The sequence below is a fragment of the Zootoca vivipara genome, chromosome 17, assembly GCF_963506605.1.
Source record: "Zootoca vivipara chromosome 17, rZooViv1.1, whole genome shotgun sequence".
In the NCBI taxonomy this organism is placed as follows: domain Eukaryota; kingdom Metazoa; phylum Chordata; class Lepidosauria; order Squamata; family Lacertidae; genus Zootoca; species Zootoca vivipara.
In genome coordinates, this window is record NC_083292.1 from 25797078 (window position 1) to 25814297 (window position 17220).

At 48.9% G+C, this 17220-nt stretch overlaps 1 protein-coding gene across 1 annotated transcript; it reads right to left on the bottom strand.

Annotated features, from left to right (window-relative positions):
- Nucleotides 1-10: 10 nt before the first annotated feature.
- On the bottom strand, nucleotides 11-17188 carry SART1 (spliceosome associated factor 1, recruiter of U4/U6.U5 tri-snRNP). The gene is made up of 20 exons (XM_035098316.2): nucleotides 16780-17188; nucleotides 13495-13549; nucleotides 13182-13237; nucleotides 12059-12185; nucleotides 10581-10686; nucleotides 10184-10261; nucleotides 9917-10016; nucleotides 9168-9313; nucleotides 8433-8639; nucleotides 7274-7395; nucleotides 6871-7034; nucleotides 5409-5539; nucleotides 4322-4492; nucleotides 3547-3657; nucleotides 2367-2454; nucleotides 2081-2171; nucleotides 1723-1858; nucleotides 1116-1205; nucleotides 734-855; nucleotides 11-278 (listed from the first exon to the last, which is right to left on the bottom strand). The coding sequence occupies exons 1-20, from the start codon at nucleotides 17132-17134 to the stop codon at nucleotides 260-262; spliced, it is 2475 nt and encodes an 824-aa protein (XP_034954207.2). The 5' UTR covers nucleotides 17135-17188; the 3' UTR covers nucleotides 11-259.
- Nucleotides 17189-17220: the final 32 nt, after the last annotated feature.

Below are 17220 nucleotides of genomic sequence, written 5' to 3' on the forward strand. Positions count from 1 at the left end.
AACAGTGAGAGAGGAAGCAGTTACTTTTACTTAAGCTATTTGGTTTCACATATATAGATACAAAAAAAATGGTGCTAAAAACTCAGCTCCACAACTATATACACCCCCTCCCCATATTTCAAAGTGGGGAAGGGACACGATGAACACGTTTCCTTCAGGAAGCAATGGACCTAGGCCCTCTGCGGGGACCCTGGCCACAGTACTGCTCTCCGCAGAATCCTGAGCAAACATTTCTCTCCAATGCAGAAAGCAAAGACCTTTATTTGGTGATGGTGTTTCTGTGAAGGGGGAAGAGAGAGAATAACCAGTTAGCAAAAGGCTTGGATGCAGCAAGCGAGAGAGACACCACCTGCCCACTCCTCCTCCAGAGAATGGAGAAGCAGATCTTAGCCCCTCTCCCCTAGCAGGGAAAATGAAAGGGGTGGAAACAGCAGCTACAAAGCCATAATCCATCTGGTTCAAGCCTCTGCCACACGCTTCCTCGTACAGATGGCTTAGGGTACACAGCACACCATGAGCATTTAGTACTGCCCCACACTCTGCAGATGTGAGGACTGGCTGCTTGAGAGTGACTTGTGGAGATATTTTCAGGACTTTATCAAGGCAGACAGGCTGCAGAGTCACCCACAGAGAAGGCTGCCTCCCTTCTCCTTAGCAGGAAGGATTCCCCACCTGGCACCCCAGTCTCTCTCACACCAGCCCCAAGACATCCCCTCCCCCTGCAATTCCTTACGCATTCATGCTCTTCCCGCTGCCACTGAGCACGATGTAAGGAGTCTTCTGGGCCTTCTGCTTCTCCTGCAGCAAAGCCACTGTGCCCAGAGGGGTGTCGCTGGAGCTCATCTTTTTCAAGAGCTGGAGGAAGAGGAGACAGATCCAATCAGGACCACTTCCCTCACCATCCCTGTACTCCTGCCCTCTGCACAATTCCTCTCCCTAGTCGATGTCTCACACAGTCACATAAAGAGGTACATTTCAATGGCTGGGCAAAAGCTACCCCTCCCACTTCAGCAGGCCCTGGAGAGACCCATCATTTTGGGGAACAGGCAAATGGGGCGGTCTCAGATCCTCCACGCTACTGGAACCGGCCAGTGCCTCCCTCTCCCTTCACTCACCGCCTCCTCGTCTAGTTTCTTCATGCGCCGCTCGGTCTTCATCTTCCCAGAACCCTTCCCGTGGAAGCGGTGAGAGAGCTGTCGGAATGCCTGGAGCAAGAAGAAGACCGGAGGGTTAAACAGCTTCAGCTGGCTTGGCTGCCGCACCTCAAGCAGACCAAGGCTGAGAACTAAGACCACAGATGCCTATTAGTTGAGACTGAGCCAGCCTTGCCCAACCAGGAGCCCCCCAGATGTTTTGGACAGCAGTTTCCACTAACCAGCCAACACACACAAAATTCTTTTATCAGGCAGCTGCCCTATTGAGAACCAGTTACTCCTGGAAGGGAGGAAGCTGCTCCATTAAAACTGCCTTGCTTGGTTTTATTATACCATATGCAAAGTATGCTCTGGTTCGCCAGAAGCGGCTTTGTCATGCTGGCCACATGACCTGGAAGCTGTACGCTGGCTCCCTCTGCCAATAAAGCGAGATGAGCGCGCAACCCCAGAGTCGGTCACGACTGGACCTAATGGTCAGGGGTCCCTTTACCTTTACCTATGCATAGTATACCATAATATAAGCCATCTATCATACCAGAAGAGGGCTGATAGCCCTGCCTAGTAATACCTCCTTGGGTGTGAGTTTGCGCCCAGTCTCATCTACATATTCTATTTTCACATCTGGCTTGTAACCGTCCTTCTCCTTGAAGTCCTGAGTGAAGCCCCGGTATTCTTCGCGCCGGCTGTATTTGTCATCAATGGCCCTGTGTAAGGAGAAGGAGGGAACAGAGCAGCCTTAACCTCACTGGCCCAGCCTGGCAAATACAGAGTCTTCAGCTCTGCTGGTTTAGCCATGTTTAGAAATTTCCTACCCCAGGCTATCTGGTTCCAGGGATGTCCCACCTCCACCCTTTGAAGCATCTCTGCCTGCCTGATTTAGCACTGGAGAGCCAGGAGCTCCTTCCCCCACCCACCAAGCCACTCACATTTTGTCCTCAATGCAGTAGACTGCTGATGGCAGCGACTTATTGGGTGCCTTCACTCTTGCCACCTTCTGCACGGTAGTCTCCAGCAAGCCTGGTGAGGAGGAGAGAGAGAAAAAGGACTTGCAATATCCTACGCATGCAGCCCTCTTGGAGGAGGAGTGCCAGAGGACACGAAATGCAGGTGGTGCCCCCTCCTCTACACCAAAGGAAGGCTAACCTACAACACAGGCCTGCAGGTGGCAGGAAGGCTCTGGCCAGCCCCTCACCCCCCCCCCCAAGGCCTTACCTTTGTTTTGGCAGAGCAAAAGAGCAGCTGCCAGGCCCCGGTTCACAATGGGCTCCTCGTCCAAGATGGTGGTGGAGGATGCTGAGAACTGCATAACAAAAGAGGGGGGGGGGATCACGCTCAGCTCACCCTGCCTGTACTGACCCACTTGAATTTATGCTCCAGCAGATGCCTTCAGCACATTTGGGTGGGAAATCCCTTGGAATCCCAGTTTTACAGAAAGGAAATGTATATCTTAGTGGAATCCGACTGAAGACACCATGCACTGTTTGCTGTTCTCTCCTTTGAATTTGGAGCCCACAGGGAAATTCCTCTCACCTGATCCTCAGTTGTATCCAGATCAATAACTTCAGGAAGTAGTCACTGAACTTCTAAGATGATGGACAACTGCACATTATACACTTGGTAGCTATATCTGCACTGGCAGCTTAGAAACGTTCTGGCCGTATCGGGAATTATAATGTATTATAAATCTAAACCCGTGTTTTGTTACCTGTAAGAGGAAGGGAGTACAGGGAACCCCCTCCTCTAATCAGGAGCAGCTCATCGACTAGTAGTCATGAGAGCGCAGACTCGGCAGAGGCAAGGCAGGAAATAGGAAGAGGGGACCGGGGCTCTGACAGCCCGGGAGAGCATGAGCCCCACAGCCAGGAACGGAGGGAGGAGAGCAGGGGGGAAAGGGAAAACATGGAGCGCAGACCTTTGCCCCCGGTTCCGGAATTAAGGAAAAGACGGAAAGGGAGGAGACTGTCCGTCCCGCGCCTTTTATGTTGGAAAAGGGGGCGCAGGGGGGCAGTCCCGGATTCTGCATCGGACTGAGAAGACATGTTCCTGACACCACGTTACACTGTACATAGCGCGCACCAATAAAGATTGTTTAAAGACAAGCAGGTGCAGAGTCCTTACTCTAGAGTAGCCGCAACAACCTCTGACATTACCCCTGCAGGATGGTGTACACAGTTACTCCCAGTGGTTCTATGATTTCATATCTAGCTTTTCTTTAAATTCATGTACTGGGTTGGAGATTTTATATTCTATATATTGTCAAGGCCTCTGGGCTCACTGCCGCTGCTGGCAAGAAGGGGAAGGGGGCCAGTCCTAAACTGGCTGCCAAGGAATCTTAGAGCGCCAGCCTGGAACATCCCCCCCCCACACACACACACACAAAAGGCAAACTCACATCCTGCTGCTGTTTCTCCTCGTCCAGGTTGACAGTGCTCCAGCCGATGTTCTCCTCCCCGTCGGAGTCTGAGCCCCCGTTTGCTGACCTCTCGTCATCTCGCTCAAAATCCTGAGATAAAGGGAGGAGGAGGAGGAGATGTGTTACAAGCCAGGGGAAGAGCAACTGCTCGGCATGCAGAAGGGTCGAAACCCCAATGGCATCTCTAGGTAGAGCTGGAAGAGAGACCCCCTCCCCCAGCAGAAATCCTGAAGAGCTGCTGCCAATCAGTGTGGACAGTACTAGATGGACTCACTCTAAGGCAACTTCCCATGTTATGGTCTTCCCTCGCACTTTAATTTATTTAATTTCATAATATGTATATACTGTTTGATTGTTTTTTAAAAAAACCTCAAAGCAGTTACAAAGAGAACATAACAATACCTGTAAAAACAGTTAAACAGAGCTATTTAAAACACTGAAATAATAATGAAAACCAGCAATGAACTGAAATCAGGTTAGACCACACTTCTGCATTCTACATACTTGTAAACTCCTTTGAGGATATCCCTGCTCCTTTTTTACAATCAAGCAGTGTGTACATTTTATGGAATAAATGAAAACTATCTCGCAGCAGTGAGTTCCAGAAATTAACACTGCACTGTGTGAAGAGCCATGGCTACATCGGAGAGCTGCTTCTTGGAACACGATACTGGGAGAGAGTGCTGGTTAGGAATTCCACTTGGGTCTCATCTGTGCTGAACAACCAAGCCAGCATCCCTTAGGGGCTTATTACCATGAGCTCTTCCTGGTCCTCGCGGTTGCCGGCCAGCCCATAGGTTGGGATCTCGCCCAGTGTGCGGCAGAACTCGGAGGTGGCGTTGAAGACTATGGCCCCCTTCCGCTCCAGCTCGTCGTCATCCTCTTGGCTTCGGCTGGTCTCCAGCTTCTTCACTATTTCTATGACCTGAAAAGTTGACAGGCAGGGGAGGGTTAGTAACACTGAAGAAGAGCTAGCTAGCTAGGGACCAAAGGCCTCCAGGAGGCTGCCTGGAAAATGGGAGAGAGTACTTAGGGGTCAAAGAAAGTGAGATCCATTTGTGGAGACACTAAACACCTTTACGGAATTATGTGACTATGGTGCAGTGGTTAGTGTTGGATCAAGACCTGGGTGACTAGGGATCCACATTTGGCAATGAAACTCACTGGTTGGCCTTGAGCTCAGTCACTGCCTCTCGGCCTACCCTACCTTGTAGGGTTGTTGTGGGGATTACACAAGGAAGGGGGGAAACACATACGCCACAATGGGCTCCTTGGAGAAAAAGGTGGCACTTAAAAGCCATAAGTAACAAAATAAACAATACACTGCTTCCAATCAAGCACAAATCTGTTTGGCCTGATATTGAATCCCAACAACAACAACAACAACAACAACTTAATACTTATGCCCCAACAACAACAACAACTTATTACTTATGCCCCGCTCATCAGACTGGGTTGCCCCAGCCACTCGGCGGCTTCCAACAGAATGTAAGAGAATACACAATACATCAAACATTAAAAGCTCCCCGATAAAGTAAAATTAATATCCTTTGGATGGTCTTGCAGCTCTCTAGCAAAGGGGGTGGGACTGAAGTTTCTGAGTTCCAAATACATTATGTTTTTCCCCCCTATCTATTTTTTGTGTTCGTTCTGAAATTATATATTTTTTTAAAAAATGACCTTCAGGAGATGGTCTCAGAAGCTGATGCAGAGGTATATTTGGTGGCTACCCAGGCCCCATGGCATCCGCGCTTGTCCTTGCCCTTGAGGTGCCAAGGAGAACCTCTTGCTGCTTTACAAGGTCAGCCTCTCTGGCACTTGGATCCCCTCCGCTTCCTCACCTTCTCCCCACTGTCCTTCAGCTGCTGGATCTGCCGCAGCTTCCGCCCCTTTTCCAGCTGCTTCTGCAGCTCCAGTTCCGCCTCATCCTCCTCCAGGGCAGCAGGAGAGTCAGGGCCTGTCAGAGCGTCTTCTGCCAGAAGGAGGGGGAGAAAAGGAGGCGAAAAGGTCTTATTTCCACAGTTTCACCCTGGATTCCCCACCCTCAAGCTCAGAAAGATCTCTCTCCCCTTTCCCAATGGACCATGCCTTTAACCCTCACTCCCAAGTTTCTAGGTTCAGCCTGCCCCCAACCTTGCACCCTCCGAATATTTTGGACTACTAACTCCCCCTTTCATTTTCATTTCACTTTTAATTTGCATGCCACCTTTCCACACTGCTGTTATACACAACACAGTTTACAAGCCCATTGAAACAAAATGTTAAAAGAAAGATCACACATCCTAGAACAACCCAACCCAATACAAATAAGTCATAATGGGGAAAAATGATTTTACAATAACCTATCAAATAAAGTAGTATTCAATAATCCATTTTAAATACAGGCAACTTACCATTTGCATGTGAACCACTAACGCCTGTGCCGTTTTGGGCACTTCAAGGGGGCAGGGCTGGAATGGGGCGGGGGAGGAATGGAGCAGGGGCAGAATGGGGCAGGCTGTGCGGTACCACCCATGTAAATGGGGAGCCCCCATGTGAATGGGGAGTAGCCTGCATAATAAGATGGACTTTCAAGGCATCCAAAAATTATAATTAAACCAAAATTCGCAACGGCAATAAATCATTATTAGACTACAATAAATAAAAATAACAGCAAAGTAACAATACAAAAAATACTATATAACAAGATAGCTTATAAAATTACTCCCATCAGCAAGACTGTGTTGGCCAGGGCTAACTGTAGCTGGTAGTCCAAAACCTCTGAAGGGAGCACGGTTAAGGCAGGCTATGCCAGAGCCAGTGTTTCAGTTTATGGGCAGATAAGGCCAAGGGAATGGGGCCCTCAACCTGAAACAGGTTCTCCAGCCCTGCTGTAAATCAACCCAAACACCATTACAGTCATACTTTGGAAGTCAAACAGAATCCATTCCGGAAGTTCGTTCAACTTCCACAACGTTGGAAAACCAAAACACGGCTTCTGATTGGCTGCAGGAAGCTCCTGCAGCCAATTGGAAGCTGCAGAAGCTCCACTGGAGGTTTGGTTTCCAGAAATAGTTCGCAAACCGGAACACTCACTTCCGGGTTTGTGGCGTTCGGGAGCCAAAATGTTCGAGAACTAAGCTGTTCGAAAACCAAGGTATGACTGTACAGAGGTTTTTTCAATTGTGTAAAAAAACACTACAGGTCTAAAATGAAGAAAATAAAACACAAGACACCTTCAGCCAACCCTTTATGCACTTTCCTTTGAGAATGCCTCTAACCCCCTTCTCTTTCGGCCACCCAATCATCCCCAAGCAGACTCACCATCCTCACTGCTGATCTCCATTCTCTCCACCCGAATGTCGTCTGACTGGGGCAACTGCCCTGAAGCTCCATTCCTGGCATATTCCGTATAGCCCTCGCCATCTTCCTCCGCCTCCTCTTCCTCCACTACGGCAGTCCTCCTCCTCCTCCCCCGGCCACGAACCCTAGAGAGCCATTGCAGAGGAGACATTGAGCACAGCAAGCAGTTGTTCTCTGCCCCAGAGGTGATGCCATCACAAGCTGTGGCACCCTGGACCTAGCACAGAAACACTTATTGGGCAGAGGGATCTAGGAGGGATGAACACCAACTGAGGCAACACGTGAGGTGGGAAGCAGCACTCAAGAGCCGCGGACGACTTCTGCAGCCCCTCCCCTGCTCAGCCAGCCCCATTCCGCCCGTTACCTGGAGCCAAAGTCCCTCTCACTGTCCTTGCTGCTCAGCGGCAGGAGATCGTCGGCCTTCACTGGCTTCTCCTTCTTGCGGATCTTCTTCACCCGTCGCTTTGTCTTCTTGAAAGTGACGTTCTATGGCGAGGAGCAGAAGCATCAAAAAGCAGGCCTTCCCTCTGGTCCTCATACAAGACTCTCCCACCCCAAAGGCCTTCTGTTACTCAAGGCTATAAAGCAAAGTCCTTAGGCCCAACATGTTTCTGGCATTCCCACCTTGAATTCTGGGCTTGTCTCCCAAGTGGAAAGAGCTCAGTTTCCTTAGGAAAGGAGTTTGCCACATGGTGTGGAGGAAGGCAGGCCATTTATATGGAAGTGAGTATTTGATGCAGTTGAATGCAAAGCTTGGAACGTGTGCAGAGGTGGGGTGACCAAGATGACCAAGGGCCTGGAAACAAAGCCTTATGAGGAATGGTTGAGGGAGCTGGGGATGTTTAGCCTGAGCAGAGGAGAATGAGAGGAGATAGGATAGCCAACTTCAAATATCTGAAGGCCTTTCGCATGGAACAAGCTTGCTTTCTGTGTCTCTGGAGGGAAGGACCCAAACCAATAGATTCAAAGGGGATTCTGACTAAACATTAGGAAGAACTTTCTGATGGGAAGAGGTGTTTGACAATAGGAACGGACTACCTCCAAAGGCTTTTAAGCAGAGGTTGGACGGCCATCTGCCAGGGATTGTTTAGCTGTGATTCCCGCACTGCAGTGGTGAAACTTTGGGCCTCTTCCAACTCTACAATTCTATGGGCTGATGTCCAGAAATGGATGATACATTTGCATTTTTCTATACTTCCTGACTGCAACAAACCATTCATTCATCCTCTCCCACTGCAAAGGTCAGAGCTAAGGGAAGGAGACTCCGGAGAGGAGACCTCCCCACTCCAAAGGCTTCCTGGTGTTCCTCCATTCTTGTGCCCTGCTGCTGACAGCCTGTCGAGACCTCCATTTTCCCCTCTTGACTTTTCTTACAACAGAAACTTTCCCCCTTGCCTCTAATCTTCCAGGGACCAGGACACCTGCTCTTTCCTCCAGCCTAAGTTCCTAGGACTAAGAGTTGTGGACAAAAACCCTCAAGGAACCCCCAAGAACCACATGAAGATAGAGGACCCCTGCCTTACCATCTCCTCTGGTGAGAAGTACTCTGAAGCCAGGCGGAGGCCCGGCACATCCAGGGTCTGAGCCCGGTTGTGTAGGCTGTCCCGGATCTGCTGCAGCTCCCGCTCCCAAGACCCGTCCGCCATCCCCACCGAGTCCAGCTTGAAGGACTTCTTCTTCTCCCCTTCGATCTCTTCATCGTACTTGGACAGGACACTTTTGTGCTTGTACTGGGGAGAAAAGAAGGGATCAGAGGAGAGGAAGGGGACACCAATGCGAGAGGAGCTCCAGGGGCCTGGAAGAAGAAGGGGCTGGTGGGCAAAGCAGAGAGACTTGCCAGGAGGCTTAAGAGCGGCAACACTTGAAATCTCCCAAGCCTGCCAGCAAGTCACTTCCTCCCAACACTTGAGCCTGACCGCTTCGTCCTGATATACGGCTGTGGGCTGTAGATGCTCAGGGGGAAGGTAAAGGCTGCCTTATTAACCACTCATTCCTATCCTTGGGCAACCTGAGCTACTACAGAGGGAGGGAAATGCATATCTGTACCCAAACCTAGTGCCTTCTGTGTGCTGTGGGCTTCCAGGTCCCATACAGTTGTGCTGCCTGGGGCTGATGGGAGCTGCAGCCCAAAGCAGCTACGGGGCAGCTCTATCCACTGCTGCCATGCCATGCTTGGTTTTAATTCTGTCCCAAGGCTGTATTATGTATATTCTGCCTGGTCCCCTCCCATAAACAACAAAACAAGGAAGCTCCCTTACGAGCACCATGTCGTCCACGGTCTCCTCTTCCTCATAGGGCTTGTATTCCGGCTTCTTCTTGCGCAGCTCCACGTTCTTCTTGGCTTTCTCGTTGTCCACTATGTTGACGTTCACCAGCACATCACCGCCCTCCTCCTCCAAGACTCCTAAACGGAAGCTGGCAGTCAGCTTGAAATCAGCCACTTCACAACATAACTCTTTCTAATGCTACTGACCAATTGTTGAACCCGAACCCTGTCTCATTGGACGCCAACCTAGACCCTCCCTTTGCACATAAGGACCTGCTCACCAGGTTCAGATATCTCCTCCCATTGGAAAGACCCCAAAGGTCCATCTCTGGCAGGGTGGGCAAGGGGAAAGCGCAGAATTGTGGAAACGCCTTTTACTTTGTACAGATTGAATATGTAGAATAAATCTCAAATGGACTTCTGCTAGCTCAACAGAACTTCCCCCTCCCCATGCCCCCTCCTGAAATTGGCTTGGGGGAAGGTCAGGAGAACCCCGCAGAACAAGATGTGAATGTTGAATTCCTCCCAGTTTCCATGCACCCCAGAGCTTGGGTAGGGAGAGGTGGAAATGCTGAGAGTGTGTGTGTGTCCTTGCATGAGAGAGAAAGAGAGAGAAACAGATAGCACACATATGTATGTGACTGCATGTGTACAAGTGTGGGAGCAAGAGTTGCAGCCCGCAACCTGGTCACTGGGTGGAAAAACCAGAAAATAACCCAAGAGAGTGTTTCTGTCCCCCACCTTTGTCCTTGAGCGTCAGGATGACCGTCTTCCCCTCCTGGAAGGAATCAATGGTGTGCTCGACTGTCAGACCCTTCAAATCCCGTGAGCTATAGCTCACCTGCAGGGAAGAGTATTAAAAGCAGGCGTCAGAACAGCCCATGCGATCATCATGTTTCCTACAATTCTTTTATTATTATAACTGAAGATTCTATCCCTTTGATGGGATGCTCTGTTGGGACATGAACCCAACTCGTGTCTGTGTGCTTGTGGGATTGCTCTCCTCACCTTCTTATTCTGCCCAAATTCCTCCTCCACGAGGCTGCTGACGCCAAACTCCTGATCCATCTCTTCCAAGAGCTTGGCCTGTTGCAAGGCAGGAAAGAATACAAAACATAGAGTCCAGCTCTAGATAGGACACACTGAGAGGAAAGGAAGGTGTGGAGGTAGGGGAAGTACATGTCCAGTGGTTTGGGCAAAGCAAAGGCATGGAGGGAACCAGTTAGCATTAAGGACAGGTGAACTGGCTCCCTCTCCCCACCATGCCAGGAGTGCAGGACAGAATACTGTCTGCCAAATTTCCTGAAGGATTGCACAGGCATTGAATGATACAACAGGCTCCCCGCCCCCACCTCCCGTCAAAGTACAGCCAGGTCTCCAGGGTCTCAAAGGGGGCAATACCAACCCTCTTCTCAGCCATATCCTTCTCCAGCTGCAGCTTCCGACTTCTTTCAATCCAGGCAGCGGTGTCATCGAGCCAGGGGTCATCTTCGCCAAGCGACTTGATCTTCCTGAGGGCAGGAAACCAGAAGAACACCCTGCTCAAACATGACCACCCCAAAGATTCCCCAGCCACCCCAAAGATTTCAATGAGACCCCAGGTTTTCACCAAAGACAGGGTGGGACAGGAGTGCAAGAAGAGGACTTGGGGGAATGTGGCATTAAGAAAAGATTAAAGGTTAACAATGAGCTAAGTCAGCTATGGGACTTCACAAACCTAGGACAGAGTGAAAACCCAGCCAACTTTCCTTTAAGTGCTAGGCAGAGACCTTCTTTATTGTTACCAACTGTGTTTCTGGATAAAATATAATCGGACTGAAAAACAGTCTTCATTTCATAAGCCCCCAAAATGACTTGAGTTCAGTAACAAGAACCACAGTCAGTAATAAGAAGTCATTGATTATTATTATTATTATTATTATTATTATTATTATTATTATTATTATTATGAGATGGCAAGTTTGGAGAACTGCAGCCATCAAAAAACACCACAGGACTTACTGATTCAAGCTGGAATTTGATGAAAGAACTTTTCCTAAGGAACTAGAAGCTATCAATCTGCTGCTTGATCTCGGAAAGACTCCTCAGTGAAACAGATTGTTTTTTTTTTACAGGTGGTTCATCGTATTCATTTGGGATTTTGTGTGTTTGTAAAATGCTTGTGCTGTTGATTTTATGTATTGGCATTATATAGATACAATTCTTCTAAAGTCTCTTTATTTAGTGTGCTGATTGATGGGACTTTCTGCTCACTTTACTACGGCTGCATCCACCTGCACAGAGTTGGCAAACTATTAATTATTTTTGCATTAGTTTTAAAAGCTGTTGGTCAGTAAGTTGCCATCAAGTAATTTCCAGTTAAAGCAGGATACAAATATTTTAAACAACTAAATAATTCAGAAAAGCAGTTTAAATGATGAAATTGCCAACCACTGGAGTAAGGAGTCAGCCAAGCTGGAAACCTAACCTGCTAGTGGAGGCATCCCCAAACTTCAGCCCTCCAGATGTTTTGGACTACAATTCCCATCATCCTTGACCACTGGTCCTGTTAGCTAGGGATCATGGGAGTTGTAGGCCAAAACATCTGGAAGGCCGCAGTTTGGGGATGCCTGTGCTAGTGGATCAGAGTAGGAGATCCAGGTCAGTGCCTCAAAGGAGATGTCCCTTTCCAAAAAAAAAGCAGAGATATCCCTCCCCTGAAAAAACTGAGGGCAGAATTACCAGGTAGGCCAAAATGGTGCCCTCTAAAGGCTGAGGAACTCCAACTCCCAGCAGCCCTGGCCAATATGGTGAGTGATTAGGATGATGGGAGATGAAGTCATACATACACACACACTATTACATCTTTGATTTAGATGGAGCAGCTGAAAATGGAAATTGTACCCTAGTTTCTGGTTCAGGAGCCTCTTTTCCTTGGCAGCAGCGAGCTTCTCCCGGATCTCCTCTCGCTGCTTCAACACTATTGGGTTGATGACCTCAGCTGCCACAGGGTCCTCCTTGCTGCCAGTTTCTGCAGGGTGAAAAAAAAACAGAGGTTATCAAAGGGTCATGAAGGATGGGAAGATGGCTGCCTTAGGCATCTCTTTTTAAAAATAGGTAGCTGAACTAGGATGGAGGAAACCTCTTCTTACAAGAGTCCACTGGGTTCTGCAGTGCCCAAGTTCTGAGCCCCCAGTAGCTAAGGCTTACTCAACCCCAAGGTGGTAAATTGCACCACTTCAGAATGTACTGGCTCTTCAAGGAGGATGAGAACCACCTTAAAATGGAGCCTCCAAGTCACATCCCTTAAGGAGACTGTGGTATCAAAAGCACTGGCAGGGCAAACAGGGAAAGACTGTCTGGTTCCAGGCACAGATTCCTGCCCCCCCCCAATCTAGGCCCTAGACAGCAACTAAGGAGGCAGAGAAAATCCCCCAAGCACCAGCCCCACTAGCGTTGATGAACCATCTTTTACTTTCACCTTGTTTTATTCCTTGAGAAAGGCAGGCTAGGAGCACGGCTATGAAGGCAGGTGGACGGAGAAAACCTCCAGCACTCCCCACAGCCTCCCCACCCTATTTGCTCAGCTGCTTCTTTACTGCATTTCTATCCCACCTTTTTCTTCAAAAAGTTCAATGTAGTGCTCGTGGTTCTCCCCCCCCCCCATTTTATCCTCACAACCACCTTGCGAGGGAGGTTAGGCTGAGAGATGGCGACTGGCCCAAGGTCACCCAGTGAGCTTCATGGCTGAGCGGGGATTTGAACTCTGGCCTCCCAGGTCCTACTCCGACACACTAACCACCACACTACACTGGGACCTGTGAGAAGCCTGGGGAAGCAACGGAGCCACAACGCGTGGGTTGTTGTTCCCCTTTAACCAGCAGGCCATGCTTCCTCTTGCTTTAGCATCCAGCAGGGGGGAGGCAAGAATCCTGGAAGGTGCAGCAGCAGAGGAACACCAAAGGCTACTCTCTGAATGGAGCCTGAGGCCCTGAAGCCAAGTGGCACAAAAACCTGAATCACTCACCTTTTTTGACAGAATTGATCTCCAAAGGCTTCAGCCCAAGTTTAGCCCGAAGCTTGCTGTTGAGAGAAAGGCAGAAATTATCAAACCCTGCTCAGCAAATCACTGCAAGTCACAATGGCTTCATTCCCTTAGCAGCAACTTCCTGCTTCTCAGAGATCACTCTGGGGAGTTTTCTGCCCAGCTCCAAGTTAGCAGCTCTCAAATGCGCCAGTTTTAATTAGTCAGCCCTGAGCAAGAGCCAGCTGTCAAAAGACCACAGCAGGAGGCATTTTCAAAACGATAGGGATACAGAAAGATATACTGTTGCACTCACTTTGTCTCCTCAATGCTGAGGGAAGCATCTCCCGAGCTAGACTTTGGACCGACAACTGTTTGGGAATAAAGACAGAGAGAAGTTTGGTTAGTTAAAGGAAAAAGAAATATTTAGCCCAAGCTACGAGCGTTCTTGCATTTCTCCCACCTTCATGTTTAGATTCCAACCTTCTTCAAAGGCAGTCAGGATGGGATTTACATGGGGTGGGGAGTTATTGTTTTGTTTGCTATTATGTTATGTCTTTTTGTGTTTCTATATTTTAAATTGCCCTGTGATCCTTGGATGAAGGGCGATTTATAAATATAACTAATTTTGTTGTTGGCATCCATTTGCCTCAAGAGATAATGGAGTGCACCTTTGGGGGTGAAGCCAAACCGCTGCATTAGCAGCCCCAAGGTGAAACAGAAACAACAACAACAACAACAACAACAACAACAACAACAACAACAACAACAACGTGACACAGTGCTTTGAAGCTCAGGTGGTCAGGACTTCAAAGAACAGTGTGGGGCTGTTTGAAAGCCATTTTGCAAGCAACACTACGTTACCCTTTGAACCTCCCAAGCATGGGGCAGTTTGCAAAAGGGCTTTCACACATCACTGCACTGAGCTTTCACTGTACATGCCTTGTGCTCACAACCAACACAGAATCAAACCCCACCCCCATCAGCTGATGTCCCCTTCCATTCCAGTGATGTCAGCTGAATGACAAGTGTGTGTGTATTTCTTAAATGGCCTCACGGGTTCTCAATCTCTGCTCCAATGCAGCTGACAATAAAACAACATTTAACATATTTAAGAAAATGAAGCAGGGCTAGTGACTAACAACTGGAACGGGGGCTTTGAGTAAAATGTCATCTCTATGGTCCTCAGATGTTCCTGCTACTCTTCTTTATCCAAAAATATTATTAAATATTGTAATGTACTCTGTGGGACAGACACCCCTGAAGATTGCTTAGGATTGTAGCCATGCTTAACTCCTGTCCCCCCAGAATTCACTTCAAATGACCCTCTTTCCAAGCCAGCAAATGCAGGGCTGAAATAGGGCGCCCTGATCCTATCCAGGCTCAGTCTGCCTGAATTCAATGTCAGGGGAAACCCCTTACAGCCATGCAAATGCACACAGCGACACCTAACATATCATCCTCTTTTCTGATCATTCAGCATTACCTAAAGCACAAGAATTCTCATGCTATATATCTACAAGAACACAGAATTGATAAAAAATAGCCCTCCCCAACCTGGTGCCCTTCAGACATTTTGGACTACAACTCCCATAAGCCCCAGGCAGCCATAATCAAAGATGACATTAGTTTTAGCCCACAACACAGGAGGCTGCCTTTTGCCAGGTCAGGCCACCGGTCCATCTTGCACTGAACAGCAGGGGCTTTCCAGGGATTCAGACTCGGGGACCCAATTAATACTCAAGGTACATCTCCAATAACTGATAATGTGCCATTTTTTCTAAGGCCTAAACCCCCACCCCCTGGCTTTTAAATCAGTTGAGGACTGGGTTATTGCAGAGTAAATACTGTATTGCGTACAGAATTCCAAGGAAGAAGCCATATCAAGTCTGCTGCAACAAACACAAGGGTTTTGTGACACATTAAAAGATTAACAAGCACATTACCCTTATTAGTTGACAGGGAGTGAAGAGCCTTTAATTGTGTGTAACTAGGGAAGGGAGGAAGCTTGGGAATTGATGCTTGGTGATCCAAGCACATTCCTATGAAGTGTTGGAATCTGTAAGGTGTGGGCTCTGCTGGAGCAAATGAATACAGAAAATTACCGTATATTCCGGTGTATAATACAACTGGGTGTATAAGACGACCCCCCAACTTTTCCAGTTAAAATATAGAGTTTGGGATATACTCGCCGGCGTATAAGAAGACCCCTGACTTTTGAGAAGATTTTCCTGGGTTAAAAAGTAGTCTTATACGCAGGAATATACAGTATGTTGCAGCCTTCACCAACCTGGTTGGTTTGGACTACAATACCATCACCCCCCAGCCAGCACCGCCAGGGTTGGAGTTGGAGACCCAAACATCTGGAGGGCCCTGGGCTGCTGCACTGGCTCATCTTTTTTCATGCAAAGCATATGCTCTACCACAGAGCTAAAGTCTTTCCTCACTGAATTTGGTGGCATTTACTCCCAGATAAAGAGGAGTATCCAGCCTTACTCTTCCTCCCCTGTCCCAACCTTTTCCAGGGTGTAAAGCAGTGATAGCCCTCATGGTGGTATCCAGATGTTATTAGGCCACAGTTTACAGTTCATGACCACTGGCCATACTAGCTGGGGTTGATGTGAGCAGGAATTCAACATCATTTGGAGGACACCACTTTGAACTTCGGCCAGTATACCTGAAGGAGCATCTCCACCCCCATTGTTCAACACTGAGGTCCAGTGCCGAGGGCCTTCTGGCGGTTCCCTCACTACAAGAAGCCAGGTTACAGGGAACCTGGCAGAGGGCCTTCTGGGTAGTGGCGCCCGCCCTGTGGAACACTCTTCCATCAGATGTCAAGGAAATAAACAACTATCTGACTTTTAGAAGACAGCTGAAGGCAGCCCTGTTTAGGGAAGTTTTTAATGTTTGATGTTTTATCATGTTTTTAATAGTCTGATGGGAGCTGCCCAGAGTGGCTGGGGAGACCTGGCCAGATGGGTGGGGTATAGTAAATTATTATTATTATTATTATTACACCCCTGGTGTAAAGGCATCTGGTTCATTTGAATCTCCTTGATTATTTGGCTGCTCAGATATATATCCCTCCACCCCAGGAATTCAAGAGTGGCATATAAGGTCCCCAAAATGGACCCTTCAACCATCACCTGAGGCCCCTTTTCATTAATCTGCTTGTTGGGAAGTCTGGAGGGTGGCAGCAGGAGAACTGGGCCTTTCCAGTGGCGGCTCCCCATTTGTGAAATGCTGCCCTCCCTCGTCTGGTGACGTCACTACATATCTTCGGGCACCAGGTGAATACAATCCATTTTAACCCAGGCATTTGGCTTTCAATTATCTACAGCGGTTTTGAGTGGGTGGGCGAGATGTTTCCATCCTGCCTTTTTAAAAACAAGATGCCTCTTTTATATTTTTCTGAGGTTTTGTTTGTTTGGGCTGTGTTTTTTTAATGTATGTGATCCTTCATGCATTTCAAGTCACTTTCAGTTACCTTAGTGCGGGACGGGGAAGAAGCGACCAACACATTTAACAAATAATGACAAATTAAAAAAACCGTTGCCGTTTGAGTATAAGGGTGGTCTTCCATTTGCCCACTTTCCCCTACCTGAGCTTTGGGAGGCTTCATATCCTTCGTCGCGCTTCTCCCGCTTGATCCGCCTCCCCACCTCGCCCTCCTGGCTCCCGCTAGCGGCAGCACGGCTTCCCCGGGAAGAGGAGGAGGAGGCGGTAGCGGCCTCATCCCCGCCACTCCGCCGGCTGCTCCGCTCGCCCCGGCTCCGGCTCCGCTTGCTCCGCCGCTCGCTCCCGTTGTTGCTGCCGCCGCTGCTCCGATGCTTGTGCTTCTTGTGCTCGCGGTGGCGGGACGACGACGAGGTCCCGGTGCCACCGGTGCCGGAGGCAGGAGGCGGAGGTTCTTCGGAGGTCTCGCCCCGCTCCCGGTGCCGCTTCGACGAACCCATGGTCGCAGCTGGACGCTGAGAAAATGGCGTCCCTGCGAGCCAGAGGCTCAGGTTAGCGGCACTTCCTGGTTACCGCGCTCCACTTC

Excerpts from the sequence above, each read along its gene's own strand:
- SART1 (XM_035098316.2), bottom strand. The coding sequence starts at position 17,134 with ATGGGTTCGTCGAAGCGGCACCGGGAGCGGGGCGAGACCTCCGAAGAA. Across the intron at positions 10,262-10,580 it reads AGGATATGGCTGAGAAGAGG|GCCAAGCTCTTGGAAGAGAT; the intron begins GTTGGTATTGCC and ends GCCTTGCAACAG. Across the intron at positions 1,859-2,080 it reads TACTGCATTGAGGACAAAAT|GGCCATTGATGACAAATACA; the intron begins GTGAGTGGCTTG and ends CTCCTTACACAG.